The sequence below is a fragment of the Polistes fuscatus genome, unplaced genomic scaffold (genome assembly GCF_010416935.1).
Source record: "Polistes fuscatus isolate 324 unplaced genomic scaffold, CU_Pfus_HIC Scaffold1, whole genome shotgun sequence".
NCBI classification, from domain to species: Eukaryota; Metazoa; Arthropoda; class Insecta; order Hymenoptera; family Vespidae; genus Polistes; species Polistes fuscatus.
In genome coordinates this window covers 6,489,026-6,507,648 of record NW_025112997.1, presented here as the reverse complement: position 1 = coordinate 6,507,648, position 18,623 = coordinate 6,489,026, and the positions used below count along the sequence as shown (strand labels likewise).

Genomic DNA, 18,623 nt, shown 5'->3' with positions numbered 1-18,623 from the left:
TTTTCTTATCAAATATTTGTAAAATATAACATGATATATATAATAATGCCGTATGAACGAAATTTATATTATAGAAAAGTCAGTCAGTATTTAAAAATCGTATAACAAAAATTGTTAACGATTTCTTTTTAAAAAACCGCATATTTTTTTAATTGCTTGCATTTAAAAGGGGTCCCCGTGTATAGTATGCTTCGTGCATACACATACGTACACATGTATATAGTTTCGAATTTGTAGATGATGTGTACTTTTTAATTTATCCGTTTATTCTGAATCAGATTCCTATATAAAACAAGTAATTAAATATCAGGATTATTTTTAATTAATAAAATTATATAAAAAAATATAATAAAAATAGTCGAACAGTTTCATATTAAATAAATATTAATTTATATTTAATTAAATGTCAAATAATGTCCTATATATAAAAATATATTGAATAATTTATATAATTATTTTTTGAAATCAACTAATAAATTGAAACTCATCTAAATAGAAAACATGATTTTTAACAATTGCCAGAGTCTATATCGTGTAAATATATCTTCTTATGGAATCGTTGTTATACTAATCTAAGTAAATATAAAATACTAAATAAGATTGCAACATACATATATAATCCTAAACATGTACTGTACTTACCATATATTGACCCTCGATATATCGGCCTGAATTTCTCGACGTTCTTCGTAATTCTCTTGGTTCGGAATGCTCTTGATTTCGCCTCCTTTTACATAAATAAACAAAAAATTACAAATAGATTGTATTTAATATCGTATTTAAAAAACAACATAGAAAAAATTTACTCACGGTCTTGATTGTATCTGTAAAGTTTTAAGACGAGTATCTATATCCTGTGAAGGACTTGTTGATGTATCCTCTGCCATAGATCCTGGAGATGTTTGTATTAACCCTGATTCTGTAGCTTCATAATATGTGTTTGATTTGGGACCACGTGTAATCGAAATTTTTGTAACTGGTAATCTGAAAGAATATAATATAATATAATTAATAAAAATGTAATACTTGGTAATATAGACATAATATTATTTATATTATAAAAAAAAAAATGATTGAAATAGCACATCACTCATTTTTATTAGTATTATACAGAATATGAATAAAATTTTACTTACTGATTTTTCCGGGGACCACGTTTTTTCTTGTGTTTACTGAAAAACAATTCATAGTGATCAAAATATATTATAGTCATACGGTATTTAAATAAAGGGACAAAAATTTAATGTCGATATTACTTCAATTAATTCAGTAGTAAATCTTTTCTATTTAATAGAGAGTAGAGTGAAACAGATGTACATTAATTATATTTATATATATATATATATATATATGTGTGTGTGTGTGTATACACGTATATATATGCATATATACATTAATATTTATGTTACTTACAGAATTAACCCAAGAAATAAAACGAAATATATATGTAAAATGATTCTGTAAGTTAATAATTATAGAGAACGGCGTGTTGTACATATATGAAATTCTATTCCAAATTAGGAAATGTGAAATAATGGGTTAATTCTGTCACATTTCCCACAGTTTATTTAATTTGAAAAATGTATATCATGCTCTTGTAATATCAATTTCCAATTGCATGAATATAGGATTTGGGAGCTCTGGGAATAGAAGGTCTCGTTTAAATTAATATTACATATTTTTTGTATCTATCACCAATTTGTATTATTAATTTATAAATAAGATACAAAGTTTAAACTTACTTGTTTTTAAATATTTATGTTGGATAAGAATACACACATCGTTCTCTATGTACTATCTTTTTCACTTTGTCCAAAAATATTATAATTTATTATTATTTTTCTTCTGTTATACGTGCTATCTTAATTCTAATTTAAATGTTGACTTTATTTTCTTTTTCTTTTTTTTTTTTGTTATATATATATAGTTTTTTTCAATGTAAATAAAATCTAAAGTAGGCACCCGGTATAACGAATATCATCAAATTTTTAAAATATAATTTTTGCCCCTTATATTATATATATATAATATATATATATACATAATATTAACACATATTTTATTTTATATTATTTAAAATTATAATTGTAGAGAGTTCGCTTAACAATCAGGTAGCCTGCAACAAGCAGTTTATCAAAGATTACTACCCATGCAAGAAAATACTAATTATTGTAATACTAGATCAGTTAGAATTAAGCAAAAACAAGCAGCTGCAAGTATAAATAATAAATTATTTTATTTTAAAGATATTTTAAATAGAATTTGATTAAAGTTAAAGCCCATTTGTTCAAATCAAATTCTTGACAAATGAGAAGTTCAATAATTTGTTATATTTATGATTTTTATAGTGCATAGAAATTTATTAAATTATCCGTTTTTATTGCATAAAATTGCGTTCACTGATTTGAATATATTTTATTTAGGTATACATATTTCTAACATTAAACGACAATTATATATTATAATAAAGAATAAACATAATAAATATAACGTATTATTAAAAATAATAAATTTTATATAAAAATTGGAATATATATTTATTAAGTTATCAATCAAGAACAAAATTAAGCGGTAAATAAATGAAGTAAATCTTAATTATAAATAAATTAACCAAGTTATTTTTTAGTAAATTTATCGTAAACAACGAATGAAAACTTACTATAATGAATACAAGTGATAAATAAAATTTATGCAGATTTTACATCTGCATAAATTTTATACAAATATGTATTTTATATATGTATATATTAAGTAATCATGAATATTAAGTAAAATAGCATATTAAGAATATTTTGAAATACAATGAAGCATTAATAAATACAAAATTAGTGGAATAAAAGATAAAGTAAAGTGATAATTTATATTTACAATAAATAATTTCATGTGATTGAAAAATAATAATGCAGAAGGAAAATGCATTATTTTCTATTTGCTACAATATTACTTAGATTACGTTAAGTAATCAGTAAATTTAAAAAGCTGTTAAAGAATAGCATTAGCCTTTTCATCACAAAAAATTTAATGAAATTAAAAATATTTAATAAAGGATACTATCTTAATAAAAAAAAAGGAAGCAATTGGTTGCATTTGCATTCAATTCTACATTATTAATAATTATAGTAGAAAAAGATAAAAAAAAAGAACTGCTTTATTTTAAAACAGATCTTGTATACACCTAACTTACCCTGAAAATTCATGATCGGAACCTTCATCGGCTTCATCTGCATCTTCTTCCTCTGTAAAATAAATAATATCGTATACATAATTAATATATATATATATATATATATATATATATTATCAACATATTTTAAGTATATATATATATAATAGACATTTGTAAGATATAAAATTTTAACTGACCAGCTAAATGATCCTTTTTACGCCGTGTATATGCCCGTTTACTTGTTACTGGAACTTGATCAGTTTCTCCATGCAAAAGACTATTCCTATATAAAAGTAATGGTTGCCAATCTTCTCCTCGTGAAGAAGGCATACCAGCTTGTAATCTTTTATCTAAGAAATCTAATCTGAAATAGAGAGAGACAATATTATATATCAATTAATGAAAATAAAAATATATTTTCTACTATCTTTCACAAATAATACTTACACAACGCGTTTATCCTGTTTTAACAATTTATTAGTAAATTCTGACAAAATTTCCAAAAAGGATAGATTAGGTGGTGGACCAGTTGGATCTTGCTCGATACCATCCGGAGGAGTAATAGCAAATAAAACTCCTGCTCTGTGTAAAGCAGTAATTGCTTCGCGATTTTTTACGGCATCCAAACCAAATGATAATGCAAATCGTTTGGCCAATTCCTAAAAGTATCGAATATAATTTAAATATTATACTGCGTAAAAAAAATAAAAAAATTTGTTTTATTTATTAAATTTCTTTAAAATATTATAAAACAAACCTTAATTGCAATGAACTCCTCGCTATTTCTGTTAACCTTGCCCTTTTCCATAACAATCTCATTATATAAAATATTTAAACTATGTTGCATCGTTAAAGCACAATTAGTCTTATTAATATCTCGAGCTTTACCTAAGGTAGTTTTTATTATATCACCATAATCATTATAATATTTTACATAATGTTTAAATACATCAGCTGCTGCTTTTGTTGGAATCATATTATAGACAATAAGTTTACAATAGCTAGCTAGGAAATTTCGTCGTTTATGTAACTCTTCAATTTTTGAATGCTCATCATGTTCATCTATATTAACATAACAAATATTATTTTTTATATGTACAAGATCTATTCTTAAATAATATAAATAAATAGTGTGTTACCATCTTCTTCTTCGCAAAAAACATATTCTTGTATAAATCGATTAAGCATATTTTGCATTGCTTGGTCAGGCTCATATACTAATTGAGACATTAATGCATTAGGATGACTGGCTAATTGATTACAAAATACTACTAGTAAATCACATATTGTATTATATGCTTCCTCTCTTAAAATTGGTGGTGTTCGCTGTAACAATATTAATTTATTATATATATATACTCTAATTATTTTAGTATATCAATATTATATATATGTTTATAGAGTTTAATAAAATAATAATTACCACTGTGCTATTATCACTACTAACAAAATGACGCATAGAAGCCATAAATGAATGTAGACGCTGCTTTAATTGACGACACTCGTCTTCTCCACGACTTCCTGAATCTGTAGCTTCCATCAAATGATGCTGACCCCATAAGATGGCGAAAAAACATGCACTTATACAATATTTCACAGCTTCATGAGGTAAACACCTGAAAAATGTTATAGATTTTTATAAAAAAAAACCGAATATTATTTATTAATTACATGTAATAAAAAAATAAAATAAAAATAATACTTTGAAGGATCTTTCGCATCTTTAATGTCTTTATATAAAGAATCCCATATTCCCCAAGGGTTCATGTTATGGGATGAATAAAATATAGATACTTTTTTTAATGATTGAACAACATTAAAGATTTCATCTTCATCTGGTTCTTCATCTCCTTCTATTAAATTTCTATATTCATCTATTGCCTCTTTATACTTATTTACAATAAAATCAATTAAAGTTGAACGTGCAACGTCGCATCTGTAAAATTTAATTGTCTAAATGTTACAATGTTATTTTGTTTTATTAATTATAAAATTAATCGTTGTGTACCTTGTGAAAATTGCATGACCATCGACACACATATTTTCTAAAGTTTTAGATGCAGTATCGAGAACTTCAGTATCATGTATTTTTTCAACAATAGTATGAATTTTCGTCAATAAAGAGTCTAAATTTTGTTCTTGACGTGATTTGGTATAAATATCTAAATCGAAATATTGTGGTATAGCAAGGAGATTAGCCAATTTTTCTGGATCTGCTCGATATTTGTCGAGCAAATGTGGCAATGTTTGAATAAAATGTTCTGTTAACCGTTGCTTATCATCATGCACCTGCTTCAATTCTTTAACAGATAAAATCTTGCGCGTTGGACCACGTCCAACAGGTGCTTCTCCTATTTTAATAAAAATAATTATTACTCACTGTACAGTACAATAAATTTATATAAATATTAGAAAAGAGATTAATTATATAATTATAACCAACCTGTTGCTGCTTGTTTTATACAACAAACCATTAGTTCAATAAGGGATGTTTCTTTCTGATTATCTAATGCTTCTTCCTCGGGACCAGCTTCTTCTAATAACAAATCCGTCATACATTCCCAATCTTTCATCATTTGATTAGTTTCAATTAAAGAATCAACTAGATATGCTCCATGTTCATGAAGTTCAGATTCGATAAAAAATAATACAAGATCACGTATCAAAGGAGTATTAGGTAAACGTTTTTTGCCACGCTTAGTTTTAACTCCAGCAATAGCTTCGTCATCTGGTCGGAACAGACGTTCATTTAAAAATTCTCCAGCTGCTTGTGCGACAGCTCGATGAGATGAATAAACAAGTTCATAAACATGTTCACAATCTTTATCAGTAAGAATTTCTCTATGGTGCTTTAAAATTGATATAACTAGTTTAACAGCTTGTACTGCTACATCATATTCCTTGTCCAACGTCATTGCAACAATTCTATCTTTGAATTTACTAGTAAATAATTCAAGTTTTGTTTTTAATTCTTCAGAAGCATATAAAGGTTGCAATGCTTGAAGACATTTTAATCTAACTTCTCCAACTTTATCGTGCAACGTCCAACCTTGAAATTAAACATTAAGATTAAATACATCTTAAAATATTATCGAATTCAATTTTATTTTTACCAACCGATGTATTTTAAGTATGAATCATCCAAAAAATTTTGATGGAATTTTTTCATCCAAACTCCTATTTCTGCCATACAAATTGCTCGTATTTCTGGCAACGTGTCTCTATATCTATGTACAAATACAGACTTAAACATATATGTAAGCATATTTTTTATCTCATCCATGTTCTCTTCCAATTCTTTTCGTTTAGCTAATAAAGATTCTAATCTGTCAGCTGCTCTTTTTTCTCTTGCTTTCTGTCTCTCTGCTTCATATTGTCGCTGGGTATTATCCAAATTTATTGAGACTGTTAAAGCAACATCTACTAAAGCAGTCATCAATTTCATTGCTAAAATTATAACTCAAATAAGTATTATACATAAATTTATATGATATTGGAAATGATTAGCTTATAGATACATTAATAATAAATCTTTAGGAACTACTAACCAGCAAGCGTAGCTGTATGCCTAAATGCTCTTACTTGAGAATCAGATAAACCTGTTAATAATGAAATGACATTGTCCATCAAAAATTGATCATAAATAATAGAATATTGACATTGTCGAACCAATATTTGTACAAATTCGCAGAAGTTTGCACGAAATTTTTTCCATTGTTGTCCAGTCATAATTAATGGATACTCTCCACTTTCCTATAATAAATTTTATATATATAGATTAATAATAATTAGATAAAGAGTAATAAATAAGAAGATATAAAAAAAAGATATATACTTCATCAAACTCTTCGGTCATTTTACGTATTATTGCTACATGCTCCATGGTTGCTTGCATTTCTGAAGTAATGCGTCCTTTGCAACCGCTTGCATTAATAAAAAATTGCATTAACATAAGAAGCGCGTTTTCCCTGTTACTTTTATATTTTTCTATCCAATCATCAACAATCGCCTATCAAGAAAATATTCATATAAACAAGTATTGCACATATATTGTCCTTTTCATTTATAAATAACTAGTTAATAACATACAGTAAGAGACGAACGATTATTCCTAATAACGTAATAAAGACTAGCTTCATCTTCTAAACTATGAGAATGATGCAAACGTCTTCCACGACCACGACCACCTCCTCTACCTCTACTAGTTGTCGTTGGAATAAAATCTGTATCAATTTCTTTGTATTTTGGTTGTTGTATAGAATTTCCTTAAAATATAAAGTAAAGTTTAATTCAACTTTATGTCTCGATTATGACTAATTTTATTGATAATTACAAACATACCTCGTAATCTAGCTCGTGTATTCCGAGTGATTCTCATATTAGCCGGTGTTGCAGGTGTCATAGGTTGTTCGAACTGTACTTGATTATCAAAATTGTTAGATTGTTCTTGGTATTGCTGTTGTGATGTGCCTGGAGAACTATAGCTTTCAGAAGAATAATGTTCGGGTCTAAAAGAACATAATACATGTAAAAGAAAAGTATTGTTGTAAAAGCGTTATTAAAAATGTAGATTATTTAAACAATTATAAATATATATTTACGTAGGATTATGGACGGGGGTTTGAGACACATTATTATATGATGTATAAGAAGAATATGATTCATTTGCATCAGCAGTATTATCATTTGATGGAGTCATAGGTGTCATAGGTGTATCATATTCTGGAGGTACCGGATCATCCATACGTATTCTTTTACCACCTCTTCTATGCATCATTATGATAGTTTTTGTATCTTTTTATATAGAATCTTAAACATTATTATACAAGATATAGACGATATATGTATAATTGATATATAAAACAAATTTGTTAATTGATACGCATATAAATTATTTTACGAAACATGACAAAATGTTAATTACAATTGATAATTATAAACATTATTTTGTAAACCTGTATGAAGTCCTTGGATAATCCAAAAATTAAACAATGTCACAAACGTTCGATATTTCTTTAACTGTCCAGGCAATTCATGTAAATGCTGTTATCTTCATAAAATAACCTTAGTATACTTTACATATAATAATTTTCAAATATTATTGTAAACTATATATAAATGTATATAAATAAAAAAAATCATATTTAATATGATATATACATATTTTGATATTCGACTCTACGACTCAATAAAACCAAATTACTGAAACGCGTGTAAGCAATGTTAATCCCTAGATAGAAAAATAGTTATCTATTCTGATTGGTCAATTGTAAACTTCACCAAAAAGCAAAGCGCGCGAATTTTTGGAATAATTCAAAATACAATAATCTTCAATAAACCGTAAAGTAGAAATTAATTCATATAAAACGACAAAATGGTTTGTGGTTTATATTTTATCATGTTAAATAATAAATTAAATGTTTACAAATCTAAATTAATTGATTTCAAATTCATCTTAAAATCTAAATAGGTGAGGATATTATGTTTCTTTCTTTATAAATAATTCATTGTTTTTATATAGACATTTTATATTCGTCAATACACATTATGGATTAAGCACATTTATATAGTTAGAAATTATATAAATATATACATTTACACACATAATTTTGTTTTTACATGAACTCTTTTTACATAATTTTGATTTAACATGATCGACTCAAATTCTAAGAAGAAACTTTTGAAAACTCATGGATTATTGTATTATTTTTGTTGATTTCATAGGACTGGAATCAACTTTGAATTTTTCGATAGATGCGATATATTTTTTTACACGAATTTTTTTAAACGTATTCTTCGGAAACATATTTATCTTATAAAAACAGAATTAGGTGTATATCTATCTCTTGAAAATAGCCTTTTAGCATATTGTGATATGACAATAGGCAAATGATTTCTTTGAGCGTGGTCTTTATGAATTTTCAACATTATCTATTAATTCCTAACACCTGGTACTCTATATAAAAATTCTCCATCATCATCGTAATAACAATCAGAAATTCTATAAGTTTTGCCTTTTTGGTATAACTTTTTTGGAATTTGTATTGGCTGTGAATATGTTTCACATTCGGATATTTTTGTATTCCGTTCCTTTACATAAGTGTCTAATTTGGCATCAATTTTGTCTGAAGAAACAAGCTGTGGACGTTCACTTTTGTTTAAAGAAATCAATGCCTCTTCTTTATTTGATGTTTCTAAATTTAAAAAATTTAATTCTTCTTTTTCTTCATTTGATGTTTCTAAATTTAAAGAATTGAATTCTTCTTTTTTTTTATTTGATGTTTCTAAATTCCAAGAATTCAAATTTTCTTTTTTTACTTCTATTTCATCTACTTTTTTTTCTTCTTGTAATGGTTGTACATGTTTTGATTGTATAATAGCGTCTTCAATATTAGAAGATGTATTATCAACTTTGCTAAGGTATTTTTGATATGCATGTATTAATGTAATAGCTTCTTCCGGCCTTTCTGCATAAATTCTTGTAAGTTCCTTCTTTGCAAACTCATTGAAAGTAATTTTTGGTTGAGTTGAATTTGGTTTGCGTTTGATTAATGTTGTATTATTTTTATGTGATATTTCTTTTTTCATTAAATCTCTTTTGTCGAGCAAATTTTTTGCAATGGTATTATTACAAGTATCTTTCAAAAGTTTTGTATCTACCATTGTCTCTTTACCACTTGGCAATACTTTGTTATCGTCTTGATTATTTGTTTCTTGATCTAAATAACTTTGCACGATATTTGAAAAAAAAGTACTTTTTGGTTTTGGAAGTTCAGTTTTCGGTGGTACTAATTTCTCCGCTAAGAGATGTCTGTCGGGTAACATTATTGTTCTATTTTGAAATTTTGCTAAATGTTCTCGCAAAACAGGACTAACAGGTAACTTTCCTGCTCGAAATAGTTTCCAATTATCAACGACAGTGGCATCATATTGTAGGACTCGTTCTACTGAACTGTAAGACCACTTAGATTTTAAAATTTTGTTAATTGTTTCCGGTAAAGCTGGAAAACTTTTGCTTAACACTTCTGCTGTCCATTCTTCTGGGTCGCTTTCATGCAGCTTCCTTATTTGATCTTTTTCAATGGTAGTAAGGAAGTTGGGATCCTTGTCTTTTTTAAAATATTTTGACGCAACAATTCGTTTTTTGAGTAATTGTATAGATTTTATTTTTTCCCTAAAAATAATTTTGATATTATTACGCAATAAAAATGGATTTATATATACTCTTTATATATAATATAGAATAATTCAATATAATTAAGAAAATAGAAATAAAATAATTTACTGTTCATAATCTTTATGAAACTTGTCAGCGTGCATGAAATCTGCTTCAAATTCATCTAAATCATGACTATCTAATTCTTCGAGGTTAGGTTCTTCGTATCCAGAATTTTTTAATATTGTTAATTTACTTTTAATGCCAGCATTTTTTCTACTAATTGCTCTGCATGGTATATATGTTATTGTCCTGAGTATATTCATTATGTTTAATATTTTTACTCAATTATGTACATATATTTTATTTAAATATAGGTATATTCAATAATTACGATGTAAACAACATCCGTGCGTTTGATCTCTACCATGCGAAACAGTATTTTGTGTTCAATAATTAAATAGGTTAGGACGAGAATATTTTCGAATTAAAATTAAAACTATTACATAGAAACATTAAGTCATTTATTTACAAATCTTTTAAACGAAAACGTGACTACAATTATTGTAATTTTATTAATATCATTAAAACTCACAACTTACTAAATATAACAAAAAAGTAAAAGAGAAAATAAATTTTTAATTAAATAGAAGGGTTAATCGTGTAAAAACATTATTTAATTGATCAATGCAAGATACAAGATAATAAAGATGCATAGCATATATATATACATGTTTCCTTATAAAAGAGGACAATTACATATTTTAATAATTATCTGTTATAAGTATAAGAATACTCTATTGCTTTTTTTTTTTACATGATCTTCTTTGACTACTTCGCGATAATTTTTAAGGTACACGTAGATGAAAAGTAATTTTAATGTATAAATATTTCATTTAAAAACATTTAAATATCGATTGTAATAAAAGTTTTTTTTAAAATACTACATTTATTTTTAAGTTTATTTATACTAATCGACAAGGATAAAAAAAAATTAAATTTTAAATTTAAGAAATACTTGATTCATAGATTAGAAATATATATAAAATAAGTCCCAGTTTTTAAGAATATTATTATAAAAATTTCAAATAGCACCTTAGTTTATGGTTACATAATGATTATAAAATACTTAATGTGATTTTTTGATTTATATCAAGCTTGTTGATTTAACGATAAAAACAAAAATATTATACTATACATATAAATATAGTAAATGTTTACTATTAATCCTTTTTTTCGGTAAGAACTGCACCTACTGTAGTTTTTATCGCTGAAATCATATTATATAATTAAGTAAACAAACGTTATTTAATATTTTAATTTTGATATCAAATAATTACCAGTGTCACGAGCGTTGGATAAAAATTTATCCAAGGAGGTATGATATTGCAAAAATTTTGGGCGTACTAAACGTCGATAAATAACCAAGGAACCGTTGTATTCTGTTGGAGCCATCAACCATACGTAAAAGAAACACTACAAGAACACCAATTGAAAATATTTTCATCTTATTTAAAAACAGACAGAAAATGTATATATATATAATAATATTTTTTTAACCTTTAATAGCCAGTAAAAAGGGAGCCATTGAACAATAAGTTCAGAAAAAAATTCAATGATGGTAAAGAGTGCAAATACAACCCAATAAGTTAGCCATTTTGTATCATCATCCTTTTTGGGGCTTTCCAAAGCTTTCATTGAACAATATGCAGGATAAATAAAACCAATAATATTACATACTAATTGTTGTCCAGCTCCAATTAACAAATATAATGCCAGGACAAATATAAGTTCTAAAAAATAAATGAATATTAATTACATAAATATTTGATGATTATTTTGCATATACATACACGTATATATACATATAAGATTAATTTATTATATATACTTTATTAGTTTTATTTATATAACTTTCCTTTTAAAAATATATATACGTGAATATAAAAATAAATTAAGGTAGCAATGCGTTATATATACGTAGTATGGTTAATCAATAAGTTCAGACAATCTTCTCTTTTAAATTATCTTTCAGTATAATAGATTTATCTATTAGAATTAAAAATTAGATATAAAACGAGAAAAAAATTAATACTATTTATGCTTCTTTTAAATAAAAAAATAATTTAGTTTTATGTATTTTGTAATTTTAAATTGATGTATGAATTGTATCTTATTATTACATAAAATATATGATTATGAAAAATTCGTATTAAAAAGTTAATTAAAAGGATAATTAATGTAACTATTATGTGGGTATTACATACCAATAAATAGATACAATCGATTGATTCCAGTTTTTTCTTCAGCAAATGCAAAAAATTTTGTCCATGGTTTGCTTTCATCTTTTAACGCTTTTTCTAAAGATTCTTTTATAACTTCTATCCTTGACATTTTTAATTTGATGATAAAACAAATTGTTAAACTTTACTTAAACAGCTGTAATTTGACCGTTGTCGCCACTAGATAAATCTTGATAAACTATTCAAAACAGTGCTTCCAATCTAAAAACTGAAAATTTCCTACTAGTTAATTTGAAAATGTTTCCTATTAATCCCCAGAAATTTTGAAAAAATTTTCTTTTTATTATATTTACACATTATCATTTTAATTATATATATTATTAATATTAATTATTTATTTATATGATTTTCGTTATAAAATATCAATTAATTTTTTTTTTATAATTGTTACATTTCTTTCAAATAGATATTAATAACAATAATTTCTATACATTTAGGTAAACAATTTTTTCTGCCGTTTTTCTACATTTTATTTGGAGAGGGAAAATACAAAAATGGTATTCTCTTTAAAAGAGATACGCACTGCAATGTCATTTTTGATATAAAAATTTCATTAACTTAAACGTATTCGTTAAAATTATATAGAATATATTAATAATGAAAATATTTAATTATAATTTTATAGAAATACTAATATTTTTATTGAGTAATTTTACAAAATACACGTATATATATACATGTGTTAAGTTTTTCATTTACGAATAATGATGATAATACAAATTTTAAAATGGGAATATTACTGATCATTTAAGGATTCTCTATATTCTCTATGAAAATATATAAAAACTTGTATTATAAACAAATCATTAGAAATAAATCTCTTTTACAAACTTAAATTTATTTATTCTTTCATATTGTTGAATATGAAAACTATACATCATAAAAATAAATTGTTTATAAAATCTAGACAAAATGGAAAGGATTTAGAAATTTATTTTCAGTAAAATGCTTTTTTAAAGTAAAATAGCTAGATAATAATGCTATCAATAATAATGATCTATCAATTATTATAATCACTAATAAAGAAACATGTATAGCATTGTTATAAACATTATTCTTATGAAATATTTATAGTAACATTCACATTTAATCTGTAAATTATTGTGCAATATCTTTTACTTGATCTTTTATGAAAATTCATTTTCTTTTTATTTTTTTTGAAGTGTACATTGTACACGTTATATCATACTGAATGAATAATGTATTATTTCTTTCTTAGTATCAGATATGTACACAGTTTAAGCAGTTTGTATGATTTTATTTTGTGGTCCTTTTTGCGTTGAATTAATTTTATCACCCAATGAAAGAGCCATACCTTGACTTTTAGCCCTAATGCGAATATGACCTAATACTGGAGCATCTGATTTATTTAATGGTTTTTCTATTGACAAATTAGCTAATGCATCTTCGCCAAAGATAGATTTAGCATACATATTAGCAGCCATGAAGCCACATTGTCCGGAAAGAGCCTATTTATTAGAATTGAATTATTAATTTTTACATAGGGACTTAATGATATAATAATGCATACAAAAAAAGAGCAAATATTTAAATACATAAGAAAAATACCTTTTCAGGAGTAAGACAACGCATATTTGTAGATTTTAATAAGTGAGCTAAATATTCTCTTAAATCCGAAAGACTTGTATTCACAGAGACTTTATTTTCCCATTCAAATTCTGCCCACATTTGTCGAAATTCAGCATCAGTACATGTTGCTGGTACGATATAATCCATTATATCAATATGAATATCATTCAAAACAACAACGCTTCTATCAGATCCAGCTCCGGATACATCATAAACTATATTAACATTAATATAAAATATTTATTCTATTCTACAATTGTTGAATTATAGTACATTAGATTATAAAGCTTACCTATATTACCAAATATTATTCCATTTTCAGTAGATGCAACTTTAACATTCGCTTTGATACTTGCAAAATCTCTTGGAGCTAAGACAATAGGTTGCGGTCGTTCAACCAATTTTAAATCTCCCATTGTCGCTAATTCTAAAGTACAATTTTGTAGGGTATCCTCTGTTTGATTAACGATCAATACATCAAGTACAATATCATATTGATTAACGTGTACGAGTGCTTCCGCATATACTGGATCTGAAAATCCTGTAAGTTGTGTAACTTTACTTAAAGCATTTGGAGATGGTGTATCTCCCATTGCTCCAGGTCTTCCAGCAACAGCTACAGTGAGACTCTGTTCGAAAACATCTCCAGCACCACCAGTCAAGTCGGAGCCACGATTAAGTTGTAAAAATTGAATAGCATCATCTACTTGCACAGTATTTCCTGGTTTTTCTTTCGCCTGAATATTTGAAATCATTTAACAAAAATAAATCTTGTTGATATATTCAATGTAATATATAATATTAATTGTGTGTGCTAATAACTTATTAATGATTAAATATAACCTTCTGATTTTGAGAATCCTCTTCTGCTTTAGCTGTTAACATTCTACCTAGAGCTTCACGGCATCCATTAGTAAACACCTTTTGCAATAATGGAGTTGGAGAGGCAAGAGACCTTAAACATAAGGAGATTCTTTCCGCGTCATCATGGGTCATTGCCTTTGTAGGAAGTCCAGATCTACCTAATTGTAATACACTGGACATAACAAGCATTGCTTCTGCTTGTAGTTTATTACTTTTTTGAAGATTATTTTCAAGACTTTTGTAACGCAAAGCTAATTTAGCTATGGTTGTAGCTAAAGATGCACCAATGAAGAAATCACCGTCCATCATGTATTGTACCAAAGGAGGACGCTTTTCTTCTTTCCTTCCTATTTATACAAAAAACCATGTATATATTTAATCGTATACAATAATAATAATATTTTTATTATACAAAAAGCATAAATTAAATAGAATACCTTCTGTTGTGGTGCTAAATGCACTCTGAGTTGCGTATGTTCCATCTGATGTAACTAACTGTGCAGGTGCTGCTTGCTCGTTGTCATCTTCACTTGATTTTTCTCCAGCTTGTCTTTTATTTTCTGCTTCAAGTAATGGTAATTCTCCTAAAGCAGCACGTATACGATTCATCACTGCTTCTATATCTTCTTTTGATATTGCATATTCGCCAAGTATCCACAAAGCAGCTCTGTGAACTTTGACTGATCGAATATGCGGAAAAACCTATATTGTAAACATAATAATAATCATTCTGATTAGGATATACATTATTTAATATATTATTTTTATTTAATATATTAATTTTGTAATATTTTACCTCCAAAAGCTTCTCAACAATAAGTGGTCTAAGATTTTCAAATCTTTGAATAGCTTCACGGACAAAAACTAAAACATCTGTGGCAGCAGCTTCATTGTTTTCTGACAAGAAGTCTGTTAGCACTGGTATGACCGTGGCTGCAACATCTGAGAATTTAATTGAACAAGCATGTAAAGTTCTAACAAGCAATTGCCGATATCTTCCAGCATCTTCATGTTCACCACCGGCGGTTCTAAGAACTTCTTTTTTTAAAAGTTGAACCATTTCCTCAACTGTACGATTTGTTACTAAATCCATTGCTAAAGCAAGTGTTTTTGTTCTTACTTCTAATGCAGGTGAACCTATAACATAAATAACAAATATTAATAGGATAATATAATTTAATTTAATTCATATACCGTATATTTCTTAATATATTGAAAAAATATTATAGAAAATATACCTAAGACTCTAAGTACATCCATAACAAGATCTTGAAGAACTCTTTCATAGACGGGGCTATCTTTCATGGCAATTAGACGATCGAGTACAATAAGTTTTACATTGTTGTCACTTTCTTTAACAACTAATTCAATATAGCAAGAAGCTGCTGCTTTAATAGCTGTGGGTACGTTAGAGAGAGTTATTAATGTACCAGCTGCTTCATAGCGTACAGCAGCACTGGGTGAATTTAATAAACTGTAAATACATCTAATAAAGCGTGCCCTTTCAGTTGGATTTGCTAAGCAAACCTAAAATGGATATATTTCAATAATTATCTTGATGATTAATAAAAAATTTCTGTTAATAATACATACATACTTTATATATTAATTCCACAATAACTAATTGTAAAATATCACCAAAACTAGGCACTTGGTCTAAACACGCAGCTAAATAAGCTAATGCTTTACTCTGATCTGCATGCAATAACATCAAGAATGCATTTCTTCTACATGACATATCTTGTTCGCCATCTAAATATTTAGCTATTAGATCCGGTGCATCTGGTATTAGAAATTCAAAATTTCTATATATAGTAAAAATGGCTAATACTGCATTACGCCTGACATAAGAATGTCTATGTTCCAAACAAGCTATTATTGATGGCATCAGAGGTTCCAAAAGCTCTGGTTCTTTCAATTTGCATAAAAATCTGAAAGAGATCAATATATAAAGAAGATTTTCAATATATGTTATCTATTCCTGTAGATATTATCTTTTTATTATTAAATAAATCTATACCTCAAAGTTGATCCTCTTACAAATTCATTCGGATGCTGCAAATCTTTTCTATAAGCGTCACATACCAAAATCATTTCTTGAAGTAGTTTCCCATCGGGAGAAGTTTTTGGTACAATCTCCCAAAATATGAGAAGAAGTTTTTTAATTGTATGATCTTGCAATGGTAAAACAAATCTAATAATTGTCATAAGTAAGCCTGGTAAACGTTCACCGCTTAAGATCATATAAATAGTTTTCTTCAATGCTTCAATTTTAATAGGAACACTGCCTTTTTCAAGATCCTGTTTCAATTGCAACTCATTCAAAGGTTCTGTATCCGTTGGCATGTTAATTAATGTGTAACATGGTTGCTCCACTAAAGTACTCATCTTGTCTTTAGTGATCAATTAAGCGTTCTGAAAATATATATTTGACTTTATTGAGAAATTAATACAATATCATTGGAATAGAAATTTTATTCGAGAAAATCTAATGATAGATATGTATATATATAAAATAAGGTTAATTTTTTTATTAAACTACATAACAGCTTTAACTCGATACGATGTCAATATATTTGAATTATATTATATTTACCTAAAGTTGAAATAATCTTGTAAAAAAACACCGTCGATAATATATATCAAAGATAATTATCATTTATAAGAAATTCATTTTATACGACATTTCTAAGTAGAAAAGGAGGAAACCGCATACGTGTCAAATTCTGATATTACTGAAATAAAAGATGGCGCCACTCGTAGAAAATCTTCGATATATCTTATGGATACTTATATTCTAACATGCAATGTTAGTAAGTAATACGTACTAGTATATTGTGCTATTAAATTAAGAATATTATCATCAGTATTATTAATTCCTTATTTTTAATACAAATGTAAGATTATATTAAATTTATATATGTATACAAGATATGTACAAATATGCCGCGAAATTTTAAAGGTATGTGTTAATGATTAAAACAAATATAAAAATTTCACAAGAATTAAAAATACAATTTTAATTATATAATTTTATGTATATATATATATATATTTACACAAATTCATTCATACATATATATACATATATTTGTAAAAAGGACATTTTATATATAAAATGATAAAATAACTATAATATACTAGCATTATTAATTTACACACATACTGTGTGCTGTGTGAACAGATAATATTATATAAGAAGGTAAATATAATATTTTAGATAACAATTGAGATTTTGATGAAAATATATGAAACATTAAAAGAAAATAAATAATACAAAATAATAACAAAAATGAAACAAATTTTTTACTATAATAGTAATATATATAAAAATGTAATATTTAATAATTAGCTTTTATTTATGATATTTTCTGCCCTTGAAATAATTAAACTTACCAAATCTTACGCAAGGTCCCATGGTGTAATGGTTAGCACTCTGGACTCTGAATCCAGCGATCCGAGTTCAAATCTCGGTGGGACCTAGTACTTATTTTTTACTTTTTTTTTTTAAATTTTATAATTCAATAAAAATGTTATATATACA

The 18,623-nt window shown here is 26.3% G+C and overlaps 4 protein-coding genes and 1 non-coding gene across 6 annotated transcripts; 1 reads left to right on the top strand and 4 right to left on the bottom strand.

Annotated features, from left to right (window-relative positions):
• Window positions 1–152: 152 nt before the first annotated feature.
• LOC122516820 (cohesin subunit SA-2) lies at window positions 153–8,361 on the bottom strand. 2 transcript variants are annotated; one of them, XM_043634988.1, is made up of 20 exons: window positions 8,091–8,361; window positions 7,768–7,975; window positions 7,508–7,674; window positions 7,256–7,431; window positions 7,002–7,175; window positions 6,715–6,919; window positions 6,284–6,613; window positions 5,610–6,215; window positions 5,175–5,517; window positions 4,869–5,102; window positions 4,590–4,782; window positions 4,306–4,492; window positions 3,924–4,228; window positions 3,614–3,825; window positions 3,364–3,530; window positions 3,185–3,236; window positions 1,137–1,172; window positions 811–984; window positions 643–727; window positions 153–282 (listed from the first exon to the last, which is right to left on the bottom strand). In XM_043634988.1, the coding sequence occupies exons 2-20, from the start codon at window positions 7,941–7,943 to the stop codon at window positions 265–267; spliced, it is 3,840 nt and encodes a 1,279-aa protein (XP_043490923.1). In that variant the 5' UTR covers window positions 7,944–7,975; window positions 8,091–8,361; the 3' UTR covers window positions 153–264. The 2 variants fall into 2 exon arrangements, with proteins under 2 accessions (XP_043490923.1, XP_043490933.1); XM_043634998.1 differs by having other exon boundaries at window positions 8,122–8,361.
• A 315-nt stretch (window positions 8,362–8,676) lies between these two features.
• On the bottom strand, window positions 8,677–10,780 carry LOC122521932. Its single transcript, XM_043642686.1, has 3 exons — window positions 10,452–10,780; window positions 9,437–10,340; window positions 8,677–9,391 (listed from the first exon to the last, which is right to left on the bottom strand). The coding sequence occupies exons 1-3, from the start codon at window positions 10,646–10,648 to the stop codon at window positions 9,101–9,103; spliced, it is 1,392 nt and encodes a 463-aa protein (XP_043498621.1). The 5' UTR covers window positions 10,649–10,780; the 3' UTR covers window positions 8,677–9,100.
• Window positions 10,781–11,374: 594 nt separating this feature from the next.
• LOC122513743 (receptor expression-enhancing protein 5-like) lies at window positions 11,375–12,814 on the bottom strand. Its single transcript, XM_043630216.1, has 4 exons — window positions 12,590–12,814; window positions 11,883–12,115; window positions 11,663–11,798; window positions 11,375–11,592 (listed from the first exon to the last, which is right to left on the bottom strand). Exons 1-4 carry the CDS (start codon window positions 12,714–12,716, stop codon window positions 11,546–11,548), a joined length of 543 nt encoding a protein of 180 aa, XP_043486151.1. The 5' UTR covers window positions 12,717–12,814; the 3' UTR covers window positions 11,375–11,545.
• Window positions 12,815–13,840: 1,026 nt separating this feature from the next.
• On the bottom strand, window positions 13,841–18,027 carry LOC122513733 (coatomer subunit beta). The gene is made up of 10 exons (XM_043630207.1): window positions 17,676–18,027; window positions 17,100–17,494; window positions 16,677–17,010; window positions 16,318–16,606; window positions 15,876–16,216; window positions 15,517–15,781; window positions 15,059–15,426; window positions 14,508–14,952; window positions 14,195–14,430; window positions 13,841–14,094 (listed from the first exon to the last, which is right to left on the bottom strand). The coding sequence occupies exons 2-10, from the start codon at window positions 17,465–17,467 to the stop codon at window positions 13,864–13,866; spliced, it is 2,877 nt and encodes a 958-aa protein (XP_043486142.1). The 5' UTR covers window positions 17,468–17,494; window positions 17,676–18,027; the 3' UTR covers window positions 13,841–13,863.
• Window positions 18,028–18,489: 462 nt separating this feature from the next.
• Window positions 18,490–18,561, top strand: Trnaq-cug. The gene has a single exon. It is a non-coding gene; the product is annotated as a tRNA-Gln (tRNA).
• The last annotated feature ends 62 nt before the right edge of the window (window positions 18,562–18,623 follow it).